The sequence below is a fragment of the Ahaetulla prasina genome, chromosome 5 (assembly GCF_028640845.1).
Source record: "Ahaetulla prasina isolate Xishuangbanna chromosome 5, ASM2864084v1, whole genome shotgun sequence".
In the NCBI taxonomy this organism is placed as follows: Eukaryota; Metazoa; Chordata; class Lepidosauria; order Squamata; family Colubridae; genus Ahaetulla; species Ahaetulla prasina.
The window spans coordinates 21998851-22012325 of NC_080543.1; the positions used below are offsets into that span (position 1 = coordinate 21998851).

Below are 13475 nucleotides of genomic sequence, written 5' to 3' on the forward strand. Positions count from 1 at the left end.
TAGATTTTTCTTCATTCCCCATGCTGTCGTTGCTACATGCTGAAGTGTGAATCAGATAATAAAGAGAAATTAAACAAAACAACGACCCTATTATGTGACACTCATGATAATTGTTGTGTGGTGAATACATTTCCTGCAATAATTTGTTTTGCTGCACCTTCTAGGAAAATACACATATCTTATTCCTATTTAGATCCCTCTCAGGTCGCATAGTTGGAGGCGTCTGGTGGTTCTTCACGTTAATCATAATTTCATCGTATACCGCTAACCTTGCTGCTTTCTTGACTGTTGAGCGAATGGTCTCACCCATAGAAAGTGCAGAAGACCTCGCAAAACAAACAGAAATTGCATATGGGACTCTAGACTCTGGTTCAACAAAAGAATTCTTCAGAGTAAGTTGGTATGCTTCCTGAAATTCAATTTCTCCATCCAGTGTGCTGCTGGTACTATGTTCCATTACACCTAATCTGTTTTGCTTCTGTGGCAAATGCAATATTGAAGTTATTCCAGTCCTGTTGTTTGTTTAAAAATCAAAAACAAGAACTGCTCTATTGGTTGACGTTTGGGGTAAACACTTTTAGCATCTGAGGATTCAGAGAGAGGTAACACAAGGAGCTTTGAAAGATGGTTATAAGGCATATTTATACACCTTATGGTTTTGTGGTTATACGGTGCAGTTCAGGTTGGTTTTTGTTTTATTCTGTTGCAGGCTTTGATGAAAAGCTATACAGTTTTGCTACACGCAGATACATTGAAAGAGAACGTAGCTACATTGAAAATACATAGGATATGTTTCCAGCAGTTTGATCAATCACATTAATTTTGTAATTTTGTAAATTTTGTTTCATTTGTATTGTTTAAATTTTGTTTGCTATGTTATAAGATATAAAAAAAATATCTCCCAGCAGCTTGGAAACAAGAAATGTTAAGTATTTATAGGTCCCACTGATATAAACATGCATTAATGTCTTTTCAAATATGATCTAAACATATTTTACTTTAGTTGTATTCACTCGTTGACATTAAATGCTGGACGTAGACAAACAAAACATTCATCATTTTCTGCAGTCTTTAAACACAAGTGAAGTATTTCTGAACAGAAATCTATAATGCTGTGCTGTAAATTTCACCGTTATCAAGGAGACATAGAACTTTATAAACAGTGGTATCTGTTGTCACTTGTATTCTTGGCTCTGTCCGAAATATGAACTGGATATGGTTCACTGAAACTATTTTGAGATGTGCTAAGCTATGTGTTGGATCCAGAATTACTCATATTTAAATTAGAACTATTAAAAATAAATATTTCAGGTAAAAATAAGGAAAGTGGGATGTATACATACTGATACTAATGAGAGAAACCCCTTTGCATGCCAGGATTTGCATTTAATGTTTGCATACAAGGCCATATGCTTAGACAGACCCTACATATAAGATCCAGACAAATGTCTATTGAAGATTTAATGTGTTTTACATTGAAAAAGGAAACTACAATGAAATTATACTTACCGGGGTATTAAAGTGTGAAGTCCTACCTCTCCAATCTTCTCAAGAAAGTAGCACTTTTGAAACAATTATCATTTCAAAATGAACTTTTATTGAAATACAGTGATAGCAAAGGAAATGTAGGCAGGATCTGAAGCTTCCCGCTCAAAGTGTTTGGTTAAACTGCCACAAGCAAAGCCGCTCCCAATGTCCAGTTCAACATCAAGCCAATCTCAAGGTGTGAAGATGTTTGAGAATGGGTAGAGAAGGTAATAACTGTCAACTCCCAGGCGCTTCAGAATCACTCAAAGCACATTCTTCTCCCCCTCCCTAATATGACCTGAGACACATTCCTTCCCCCCCCTCCCTATTTCCCACATGGTAGAGCAAAGCAAAGCAAATGAAAGCAAAGAAACCCTTTGCAAAGAATCCCTCCTTCAAGCCTCCCCTCTCTCAGCAGAATGGTCCCGATAGAGAACTATGGGACCTGACATAAGGTCTCTTAGCAATAAATGAAATGGGTCATAAAAAAAGTTTCTAGGTAGATTATACCAACTTGTCTCATTTTTTAAAAGCGTATCTCTTTCTTTTATCTCTTACTTGAACAATTTCAGTATAGCCACCTGCATTTTGTGAGATGGGCTCCTATATAAATTTGATAGATAGATAAATAATTTCATAAGGTTTTTTTAATTTAACATTGTAGTAATAGATAGTGTAATGTGATAGCTTTTTCAAAAGAAAGGGGTAAAATCCATAGTAATAGCAGATTAATTATGATACAGATATATGGTTATTTTTGTGGTGGTTATTTCAGCATTGTGGAGGCTGTCAAATATTTCTGCAATGTTCTTTTTAAGCAGAAACAGGGTAAGCTTAAGTACAATTATATTTAATACATTCAATTGTTTATATATTAAAAATATTTTTATTTATGGGGATCCCAACATTACTTTTTGTTCCATTCACTATGGAAATCAGAGCTAGGTCTAGAAATGTCAAAAGTAGACTATTGACAAGCTACTCTGAAGCTAGTCCATCAAACAAATATTTTAAGCACATAGCTGGACAGTTCAGACATGAGTATCAACTATTAGTTATTCTTTGACTTGCTTTATGTACAAAAGCAAGTCTGATCACATTGAAAACAATATAATAATTATAGGCTTTGGATTTATTGATCCCAAGAAGCAATCCAAGGACTTCCTCTTATATGTGTGCAAATAATCAAGAAATGGGAACAATCTTGCACTAGGAAGTTTTTTTAGGCTATATAGCGATTAATATCCTACTCAACTTTTTTTTTAAAAAAATTGCATCTTCAAAAATAGTAATTTACTTTTTTCCTAACGAAAGTTAGAATAACATGTTTTACTTTGTGTTGAATCATTAGTTTTAGAAAGTACACATAGTACTCAACAGATTTACTGCCATTAATTCAGACATCTAGTTACTGTTGTATGCACTCATATAATTTTTTTCTGTTTGTTCCGGATTATATCTTTAAAGGACTTCAAGAACAGGGCATAAACTAGTTAAAATTTGTTAGCTGTATGTCTGTCAAAACTGCAGTCTCCTTTTGATGAAAGCATCTCATTCTATCAAAAGAGACCTATTTCCTATTGTGGAGCAATTAAATGACTCTTGATTATATTTGAGATAGCAACCAGGTTTTGCAAGGCTCTTCTTCCTTTGTTGCATCTAACCTCCTTTTAATTTCCTTCAGAGATCTAAAATAGCAGTATATGAAAAGATGTGGGCATACATGAGCACAACAGACCCATCCGTCTTCGCTAGGACCACAGCTGAGGGCGTTGCCCGTGTCCGCAAGTCCAAGGGCAAGTTTGCCTTCCTCCTGGAATCCACCATGAATGAATACATTGAACAGCGAAAGCCATGTGACACCATGAAAGTGGGCGGAAATCTGGATTCGAAAGGCTACGGAGTAGCCACACCAAAGGGTTCTTCATTAAGGTGGGTGGAATAATATAACAATCTAAAATGTGTTGTTATAGTATTCCACCTTCCCTGATGTCCCTGATCTAGTTCTTTTTGTGTTTTTCTGTGGACATGGTATGTTCTGTTTTCTTTTTTCCATTTCATATTTTCGATCGTCCAGGAGGTAACAGTTGCTCATAGCAAAATCCATTAAATAGTGACAATTAATGTATATCAGCCAAGGCCATATAAAAACCATACTCTCTGAACACTGCTTCCAAGTCTTTTTATAAAAAAAGCAAAAGCCCAAGACCTGATGTTTACGCACAATGGCTTTTTAAAACAAAAACTGCAAAATTCCCTTAAAAAGGGGGGGAAGTTATCACATGAGAATTGCTTGTGGAATTATGGACTTTGAAAATGGTCTTTAAATAATTTGAAGCTCTTAATATTGCAGCACTGAAGGATGGATAATCTTTGACTTGCAACCACAATTTAGTCCCAAAATTTCTTTTGCTAAGACAACAGTTGTTAAGCGTTTTTTGCCCCATTTTATAAACTTTCTTGCCACAGTTTCAAAGTGAATCACAGCAATTGTTAAGTTAGTAAGACAGTTGGTCAATGAATCTGGCTTCCCCATTGACTTTGCTTGTCAGAAGGTAGCCTTTATCTTTTTATTACAGTGTACCTTGGTATTCATTTTTAATTGGTTCTGGGAAGCATGATGAGTACTAAAAATGAGTACCGAACAAATTTTTCCCATAAGGAATAATGTAGTGAATCACAAGTTAACTGACACCAACAAATTCTAGCTTGTGTGTTGAGTACCAAACAAATGATGAGTACCGGGATAAAATTTTCACATCAAAATGCATTGGTTACCAAATTTGATGAGTTTCGAAGCAGCTGAGTACTAAAGGTACCACTGTGCTTAGTTGTTATTGTGTATAAGTTTTGTAAAATTTTATCTTTTTAATATTGTCAACCACCCAGAGTTACCTTGGGGTAAGATGGGCAATTGGATGGATGGATGGATGGATGGATGGATGGATGGATGGATGGATGGATGGATGGATGGATGGGTAGGTAGGTAGATGGATGGCTGACTGGATGGATGGATGGATGAATGGATGAATGGATAGACGGACAGGTAGGTAGGTGGATGGGTGGGTGGGTGGGTGGATAGATAGATAGATAGATAGATAGATAGATAGATAGATAGATAGATAGATAGATAGATAGATAGATAGATAGATAGATAGATTGATTGATTTACAGTAGATCTACAATATAATAGTTATAAATACATGCCAATTGTCAAATGCCAGAATTTTGAACAAATGATCATGAGATGCTGTAATAGTCATAAGTCACTTTTTCAGTGCTAATAGCTTTGAACAGTCACTAAACAAATGGTTGCAAGTCAAGTATTATCAGTATAGCATATAGATTCATTCAAACAAACAAACAATTTTTTTCCAAATGAGAATATTAAATATATTGCAGTGCAATCCCTAGTTCAATTTATTCTGAAGTCCCAATCTCTTCAGTGTAATTTATTCTCATAAGAATGAGCACGTGAATTTGAGGTTGAGAATAAGTCCCACTGGAAAGAAAAGGAGGCTTACTTAGAACAGAACATGTTTAAGATGATGCCGAACTTATTTGTTTTTATATGCAAGCTGATTTGATTCGCAGATAAAAACAATATTTTTTCCTCTTTGATTTGTGTTTAAAAAGATGGCAACTTGAAGATGAATAATGGCAACTGAAAAAGCTGTGGACAATTTCAGGGTACCAAAAAAAAAAGTAGTATTTCTCTTATAGTTCAGCCACAAAAAATCCCCAGTCCCTCAATTTTAATGTATGCAAAGCAAGAAAAACATGACACAATAAAATTGTTCACACCATGCAATTTTCATCCTGGCAGGACTCAAGGATACCTGTTTAAAGCAGATATGTGATACAATCCCAATATATTACTTATTGTTTATGGAAAGTACCAGATAAATTCAGATGGAAATTAAAAAGTACAAAAAGAAATATTTAAAAATAGAAGCTTCATGAAGAGAGAGGCTTCCAACCCAACCAAAAGCCCACCCAGAGACTACAAATTCCTTAGTAAATCTAGAAACCTATTTTGAGGCTGTAGTGGCAATTGAAACATTATTCTCTTTCCTCTTCAGTCCTGGGTTTTCTTCGTTCTTCCTTTTCTCAGACTTGGCTCTGCTCCTAGAAAACAAATCAGATTGTGACTGGATCCTGGAAAATAGCCCATTTTTCTCAATGGCTTCTGCAAAATTAATAGCCTCTGAAGAAACCATATTTCTCAAGCCTATGTGATTGCTGTTGTGTGTATAACATTGGGCCTGGAAGAGTAGAGACAGCGGAGAAGGGAAAAGCTCCTATCCCTGCTTCTGCAAAATTACAACTATGGACATTCTAGGATAGAGGGACAGATGTTCTACTCTTTTTTTTTCTCCTCCTTGCATAGAATTGTTAATGATATGTTGGCATTTGGTGGAATGAAAGGAAGTTGTGAGTGGATTCAGAAAATTGGAAGGAGAGATGGGGGGGGAGGGAGGGGGAGAGAGAGAGAGAGATAGAGATCCTTGAGAACTTACTGGATGGTAATGGGCTATTCTCCAATTTGGGTTGGCTTGGATATATACCTGAGCAGCTGTTCGCTAGACAAGTTCACTAGGGCTCGCTGCCTTAGAAGAGTGAGGAAAATCCTCAGGGACGACTCACACCCTGGTCATCACTTCTTTACCCTCCTACCATTGGGAATAGAATAGAATAGAATAGAATAGAATTTTTTATTGGCCAAGTGTGATTGGACACACAAGGAATTTGTCTTGGTGCATATGCTCTCAGTGTACATAAAAGAAAAGATGCGTTCATCAAGGTACAACATTTACAACACAATTGATGGTCAATATATCAATATAAATCATAAGGATTGCCAGCAACAAGTTATAGTCATACAGTCATAAGTGGAAAGAGATTGGCGATGGGAACTATGAAACGATTAATAGTAGTGCAGATTCAGTAAATAGTCTGACAGTGTTGAGGGAATTATTTGTTTAGCAGAGTGATGGCCTTCGGGAAAAAACTGTTCTTGTGTCTAGTTGTTCTGGTGTGCAGTGCTCTATAGCGTCGTTTTGAGGGTAGGAGTTGAAACAGTTTATGTCCAGGATGCGAGGGATCTGCAAATATTTTCATGGCCCTCTTCTTGATTCGTGCAGTATACAGGTCCTCAATGGAAGGCAAGTTGGTAGCAATTATTTTTTCTACAGTTCTAATTATCCTCTGAAGTCTGTCTCTGTCTTGTTGGGTTGCAGAACTGAACCAGACAGTTATAGAGGTGCAAATGACAGACTCAATAATTCCTCTGTAGAATTGGATCAGCAGCTCCTTGGGCAGTTTGAGCTTACTGAGTTGGCGCAGAAAGAGGAAGGAGATATAGTAGCATAGCCAGCCGCACAGAAAGGGTGAAGAATAGTTTTTATCCGTGGGCTGTCAGAGTCCTGAATGCAAAATAACATCATAACTGTTATGTCCCCCTCCCCACTTCACAGAGTAAATGCAAGACGCGTGTCTCCCAGTCTTTTTATTTGCTACAGACCTGATTTCCTTCAGTTGAGGAAATACTTGGCAGTGACCGTGCAAAGGCCTGCCAAGTTCTGAGTCCGTTATCTCGTATCCAAGATCCATTGCCAAAACTCACTGACAAGTCTGTTAACCCTCCAACAACCGTGCTGCAGTGCACCCTTGGTAGCTTTTTTGTCCATCACAAGGGCCACATGGCAGCTCCACCCACTTTTATACCCTGTGGGGTGTGGCTCAGTGACTCAGCAATCTCTGAGCCTGCCACACCTTTTTCTCTGTTGCGCACGCTTATCTTTACGTCGCTGCCTCGGATCAATCCAGGATTGATCGTCAGCAGCTGGGACTTGAGGTGTTGCCAGGGAGGAGGAGGGTGCGGGAGAGGGAGGCCTTGTCAGCTCCTCCTCCTGGTCTGCAGCTGGAACTTGGGGCAGTGCCAGCGAGGAGGGTCCTGGTGAGGGAGGCCTTGCTGGCTCCTCTCCCTCACCTGCCGAGTCACTCTCTTCTATGAGAACAGGCTCGAGGGCCGGAGTCACAACAATAACTATGTGGTACGATGGACTTTCAGGGCCGGCGCAATGTGTAACATGTTCATACTGCTGCAATAGGACTGGGCGTTTGTTAATACAATTTATTGGGTGAGGGATTTTCTGTCTTCACTGTGAGTTGTTTTGTGTTAGGGGGTTGCACTGAGGGAGCGCCACCAATCTAAATTGTGCAGTGACAATAAAGGTTATTATTATTATTATTTTCCCCACTCCCCAACCTTCAGAAGTAGCTTTGTTTTATTTCCAAGCTGTTTTGACTCAAACCGCAAAGCTTTACTGAGCTTGTTTATCTCTCATGGTGCATACAAGATACGTGTACCAAATTCCTTTTTTGCATCTTTGAACGTATGCATTGTAGCTTCATTCAAGGGAACGTTGTCCATATTAGGCAATAACCAGTTCCAATAACCATACTTCACCATGGATGATATTTTAGATAGAAAGTATAGCTTACCTGAGCTACAGCTGGATGCTGTAGTCAAACATAACTGGAGGCGCCAGTCAGGGAAGACTGGGCTCTCTTAATAGCCCAAGTTGTGGTAAAGATTTGTGGATGTTGCTTATGAAGTGCTAATATCCATTTTAGATGGAGACACCTCAAGGCACCTGACTTCTTGGCTACCTCTTTGGCCTACCTGAAACTGAATTTGCAAACCAAAAGCTTTATTCTGGTCCTGATCATAATATCATTTTACTCTTCTTCAATTCTGTCAGCACAGAGACAGGTTCCTTTTTTATTTTTAAAATATTTTTGTTTCTGTAGTAATGAAATCATGAATTGCAGTCCTAAATTTTTCAGCTACTCTATTTGTCCAGCTAGTGATGTCCAGCTAGTGATGTCCAATTCTTCGAAAAAGGTATTTGCTAAAATATTGATTGGGAGAGGGGGCAGAATTCTTATTAAAACAAAGGCTAGATTTATTTGTTTCCCCTCCAATTTTATAATGTCAATTTCCTAAAACTGTTACATTAACTTTGTGTGTATGTGTGTGCTTGTGCTTCATGTGCATATTCTGTCAAGAAGGATTTGACAAGCTGATTGATTAGTTTGCTTTTGACTTGAATTGTGATGTTGCTTTCATTTGAAGGGTTGCAATTGGAGCACTGACTTTGGTACATTTTTTCTAATAAACTGGATTTTTTTGAATTTTTTTCTAAGATTTCTCGGCCATACTAGAAGGTTTGGTGTTCCCCTATTCTATTATGATTAATTTCCATCATTTTAGTTCACTGATTCTCAGGATCAGTGAATTTCAATTTTGACATTCTATTCTAGACATCAGTGAGTTTTCAATTTTGACATTTCTGTTCTAACATCAAGTTTATTTTGATTCATGGGGCAATGGGATTTAAGAGAGCTCATTTACTCTTGGATTGGGCCATTCATACCATCTGTAACATGTGGTCCATGCAGAGTGAAACCTACCACTATGGGCCCCTGGCATACCATCATAGAAACCCAAAAATAGCTCTAGGAGCTGGGCAGTGGACATGATGGCAGCTTCAATGCCCTTGTTTTCCAGAGACCAGGCATGCACACCAAGCTGTCCAAAACTGCCCCCTAGTGGAAAGGCCTCTTCTGAGCATTCTGGAGCTAGCTGTAGGACAACACATTTGGGATTTGAGTAACTACCAACTAGCAAATAGAAGAAGAATGCAAGTGAGTAAGGCTGATAAGACAGGAACATGGCTTCTTAGGAGACATCAAGATCACCTACTATCGAATGAGGACAGATCTCATAAAAGCAGACATTGCCATCTATGACTTCAAATAAGCAACCCAACACTGTCCTGTAGAGATTCTCAGTCATCCAAGTCATGGTTGTTCCAAAGGTGCTTTTTCAGGAGGCAACTGGACTTTCTTGGGGGTTTTTTCTTTTGAAGACATTTTGCTTCTCATCCCAGAAGCTTCTTCAGCTCTTCCATTCCTTACTATCTTGTCAGAGCTCAAGAAACTTCTTGGATGAGAAGCAAAACATCTTAAAAAGAAAAAAACGAGGAAGTCCAGTTGCTTCCTGAAAAAGCACCTTTGGGCTAACGCTGTCCTCTTGAAACTGTCTAAGATGCTGTCCCAAAGGTGCTTTTTCAAGAGGCAACTGGACTTTCTGGTTATTCTTTGAAGATGAAGAAGCTTCTTGGATGAGAAGCGAAATATTTTCATAGAAAAACCAGAAAGTCCAGTTGCCTCCTGAAAAAGCACCTTTGGGACAACCATGACCTGGATGACTGAGAATCTCCATAGATGAGTCTATGGTGCTGCCCAATTCAAGTGATGCAACAAGGGACCAGCAGCGGAAGGCAAAGGAGAGGACAACTGATTGTGTTGTCTGCCCCTTCTGCCAAGCCTCTGATAAGTAAGTCTTCCACCACCCCCAGTCTTCGCAGCTCCCACAGTCCATCTTTTATTGGGGAGAACTGAAAATTATCACACATTGTGACTGCAGACCACCTGTTACTCTCACCTACAACAAGTTAGAATAAACAATGACAGCATAATGTATGTTTTCCCAGCTCAGTTGAAGATCTAGCAGCTTCATTGATAAAGTATGCCAAGTTTGGTTAGATTTACATTTGATCAGGAGTTTTTCGGTTATGCAGATTTGCCTCTTAGCACATTCATTATTCAATATATTATGTCAATGCAAAAATAGTATTCAGAAAACCCAGAAAAATGGTTTAAAGCAGTAATGAAATTACTTTTGTTCTGTAAATGCAACTCGGGTATCATTTGCAGTGTAGGACTTGCATCATTGTCTGAATTCAAGAATAAATTGTTCATATATTTACTGAAGGTTTTGCTGTAGAACATTAAGTAGTGTAACGATTGGATCAGGTTTGGTCAATTTTCTTTGTTGCTTCAGGGCACAGCCACTCATTTTCTCTATTCCTCTGTAGTTTCCCTCTTCAGCTTCATAGACATTCTTCATAGACATTCTTCACCATCAATAATTCTGATAAAATGAAGACAAATTCTTGAGAGGAAGTAGAAAGAATTGTGAATCTCTTGGAATTTTGGTAACTGGAAGCAATGATTTAAATTATAAAGATGTATGAGAAGTTCCAAAATTCAGTAAAGCTAGATTTCCAGCACAAAGCCATCAAAAATATTGTTATACATGGAAAAGTGTTGTGACTCCAGCCCCCGAACCTGGCCCCATGCCCAAAAGTGACTCAGAGAGTGAGGGGGAAGGGCCGGTAAGGCTTACCTCGGGAGCACCGATTCCTTTGCCTCAGCTCCAGGAGCCAGAACCAGACCAGTCGGAGGACATAATGAGGCCGTCATCCCCTGATTCCTCCCTTCCCCAGGCTACGCCTTCAGACCCAGCTGATAATAATAATCAAGCTTGGCTTGATCCGCGCCTCAGAAGATTAGAGAGGCGGCGTCATCAAAAGGAAGGGTGGGGCAAGAGCCCCACCCCACAGGATATATAAGGAGCTTTGGGACTGCTTTCACTCCATGAGAAGCAAAGTTTAGCTGATCCGTTTCAAAAAGAGCTGAAAGTCTTGCTGCATGAGTCATTTGTTTGAACTTTGACAGGCAGCTGCGATTTCCCTGCCAGGACTGATAAGAGCCGTGAATCCACTGGCTGAAGGCAGGGTCTGAAGTGGGGAAGGAGGCAGAACAAAAAGTGTCAAGCAAAAGCGAATACTTGGGAGATAATAATTGGTAGCTAATGGCGTGGGCTCAGGACTTTTGCTGCTATGAATTGTTTTATTGTTAGAAAGAAATTTTCTCATGATTAAAAAAAAAACACAATTTGGCTTGGCATAAGGAAGGATGTTTTTTCCCCCCAAAACTATAGGATAATAAAAAGTTAGCAATATATCTTGTGTGGTTTGATAGTTGCAGTAATTATACAGTGAGTCATTTGACAATTTATGAGAAGGAGAAGATGATTCTGCTAAGGTCAATTATTCAGCTTCGCAGTAGTGTATGTATGGTAGCCAATCTTGAGGGTGTAAATACTCTTGTATTCCATGGGCATTCTGCATCCTTGGACCTCTCTAAGCACTTTTGGAATTACTTCTGTACAACTATACTTTTTACTAAATAAATACAAAATAGTTATTTGTTTAGATACTGTGCAGGTTGTACTGTGGTGTCTCCAGATTGTTTTGGTAGTCAGGTTTGTTCATTCTAATCCCAATTATTTAAGAAGAAATCTGCATTGCTGTATATGGTCCAGGTGGCTCTAATTGTGTGTGAGAAAGAGAGGGGAGAGAGACAGAGAGACATATTATATACAGCCAGACCGGTTCTGGCGAACTGGTAGCTGCAATTTTAACTGGTTTGCTGAACCAATAAATACCACCTGGCAGCCAGCTACAGGAGGAAGGGGATGAAGAAAGAGGCAGTCGTGAGGGAGGAAGCAGGGAGCTTGAGTAAGGACTGGGGCTTCTGAAGGAGGGGAAATGGGGCAATGCTTGGTGAACTGAGAGCAGGCAACATGCAGGAGGAGGGTTGACAGATTCTGAGTTTAACAACCTCAGACCCTGCGTAGAAAATAGGTAGAAAAGCTGCAATTGGTGTAAGTTCAATTTTTTTTCCTACCGGGTTCTGTGGGCATGGCTTGGTAGGTGTGGCTTGGTGAGGGTCATGTGACTGAGTGGGCATGGCCAACTCGATGTCACTCACAGCAAGGTGCTGCCCTACCAAGCCACGCCCACAGAACCGGTAATGGAAAAATTTGAATCCCACCACTGCATACAGCTAAGATTGTTTATTCATTACTGCCAATTAAAATTGTGTTTGCAATTCAGCAAATGTTTGGGCAAATGTGAGGAGAAAATTATTAGAAATTTTAGATGGTTTTCCCCATTGGTGCAATCTAAGATACATAATTGAAAAGTATTTCCTTTATGAATTTCTACCTATTCCTGTTCTCTTTCCCCCAAGGGTGTCAAACTCGCGTTGGTCATGTGACATATTGTGCCTTTTTTTCCTTTCGCTAAAATGCAGGTGGGGGTGGCCAGTGCGTGATGCATCCAGCCCATGGGCTGCGAGTTTGACATCCCTGCTCTACCCTAATTTAAAATGACAAAAATGTCTGCTAAGCCCTCCTTACCAGTAATCTTGAGACTGTTCTACCTATTCTGAGATGAACTGGGACAAAAGTGTTAGAAAAATCACAATGGAATATAGGCTTATAGATCAGCCTAGTATGAATTATATGGTGCTTTCTTAATTTATGCTAAGATAGGAAATGATGACAAATCCTAGCTATTTGGCTCTTTTTGCTACCCTGCTCTGATGTTTTACTTAGTACCTCATACTTTATGAAATAAGAACTGGAGTTTGTAGAAGTTTCATCAAATCCTTGCTTGGGCTGTAAGACTCTTGCCCAAAAGCCAATGAAAATCAGGTGCAATGAAATTGTTGAAGGTAGTTTTAATGCAAGAATAGATGATGAGGTTTTTTACACAATATTCCATAAGTGCCTCCCTAATCTAACCAATCTGATGAAGTATGGTTTTAAAGACTCAAAACTTAATTATGAAGGCCTGAACACTAAGGCATATAATAATTTGGAGCTATTGTTCCTAAGTAGGGCCATAAAAGGGTTATCCAAGAAAATATGCATATTGGGAAGACATTAGCATTTAGAGTATGTTGTTCTTTTCTTTATGTCATTGCAGTTCCTATATACTGTAGATTAAGATCAATTGCTATTTTGATAGTGATCACATATCATTTTTCTTGGAATTAAAGGAGGACGCACAGCTTGAAATGAAAATAGAAGTTAGAGCCCTATGTTTCTGATAGACAGTTAAAATCCATGTTTTTATGAGAGGGAGATTTAGTTCAGAGTAAATTAGGTGCATTAGTTCATTTATTATAGATAACCACTGAAGAGCAAAAAGTTTGGTATAACATCTCCAACAATTGGTAGTCAG

General features: G+C 38.8%; 1 protein-coding gene across 2 annotated transcripts in view; it reads left to right on the top strand.

Annotated features, from left to right (window-relative positions):
- GRIA4 (glutamate ionotropic receptor AMPA type subunit 4) overlaps positions 1–13475 on the top strand; it is a 324862-nt gene that overhangs the window by 276639 nt on the left and 34748 nt on the right. For both annotated transcript variants that reach the window (XM_058185710.1, XM_058185708.1), the window contains exons 12-13: positions 194–392; positions 3212–3459. In XM_058185710.1, coding sequence (XP_058041693.1) covers positions 194–392; positions 3212–3459 — 447 coding nt within the window. The remainder of the gene's footprint in view (positions 1–193; positions 393–3211; positions 3460–13475) is intronic.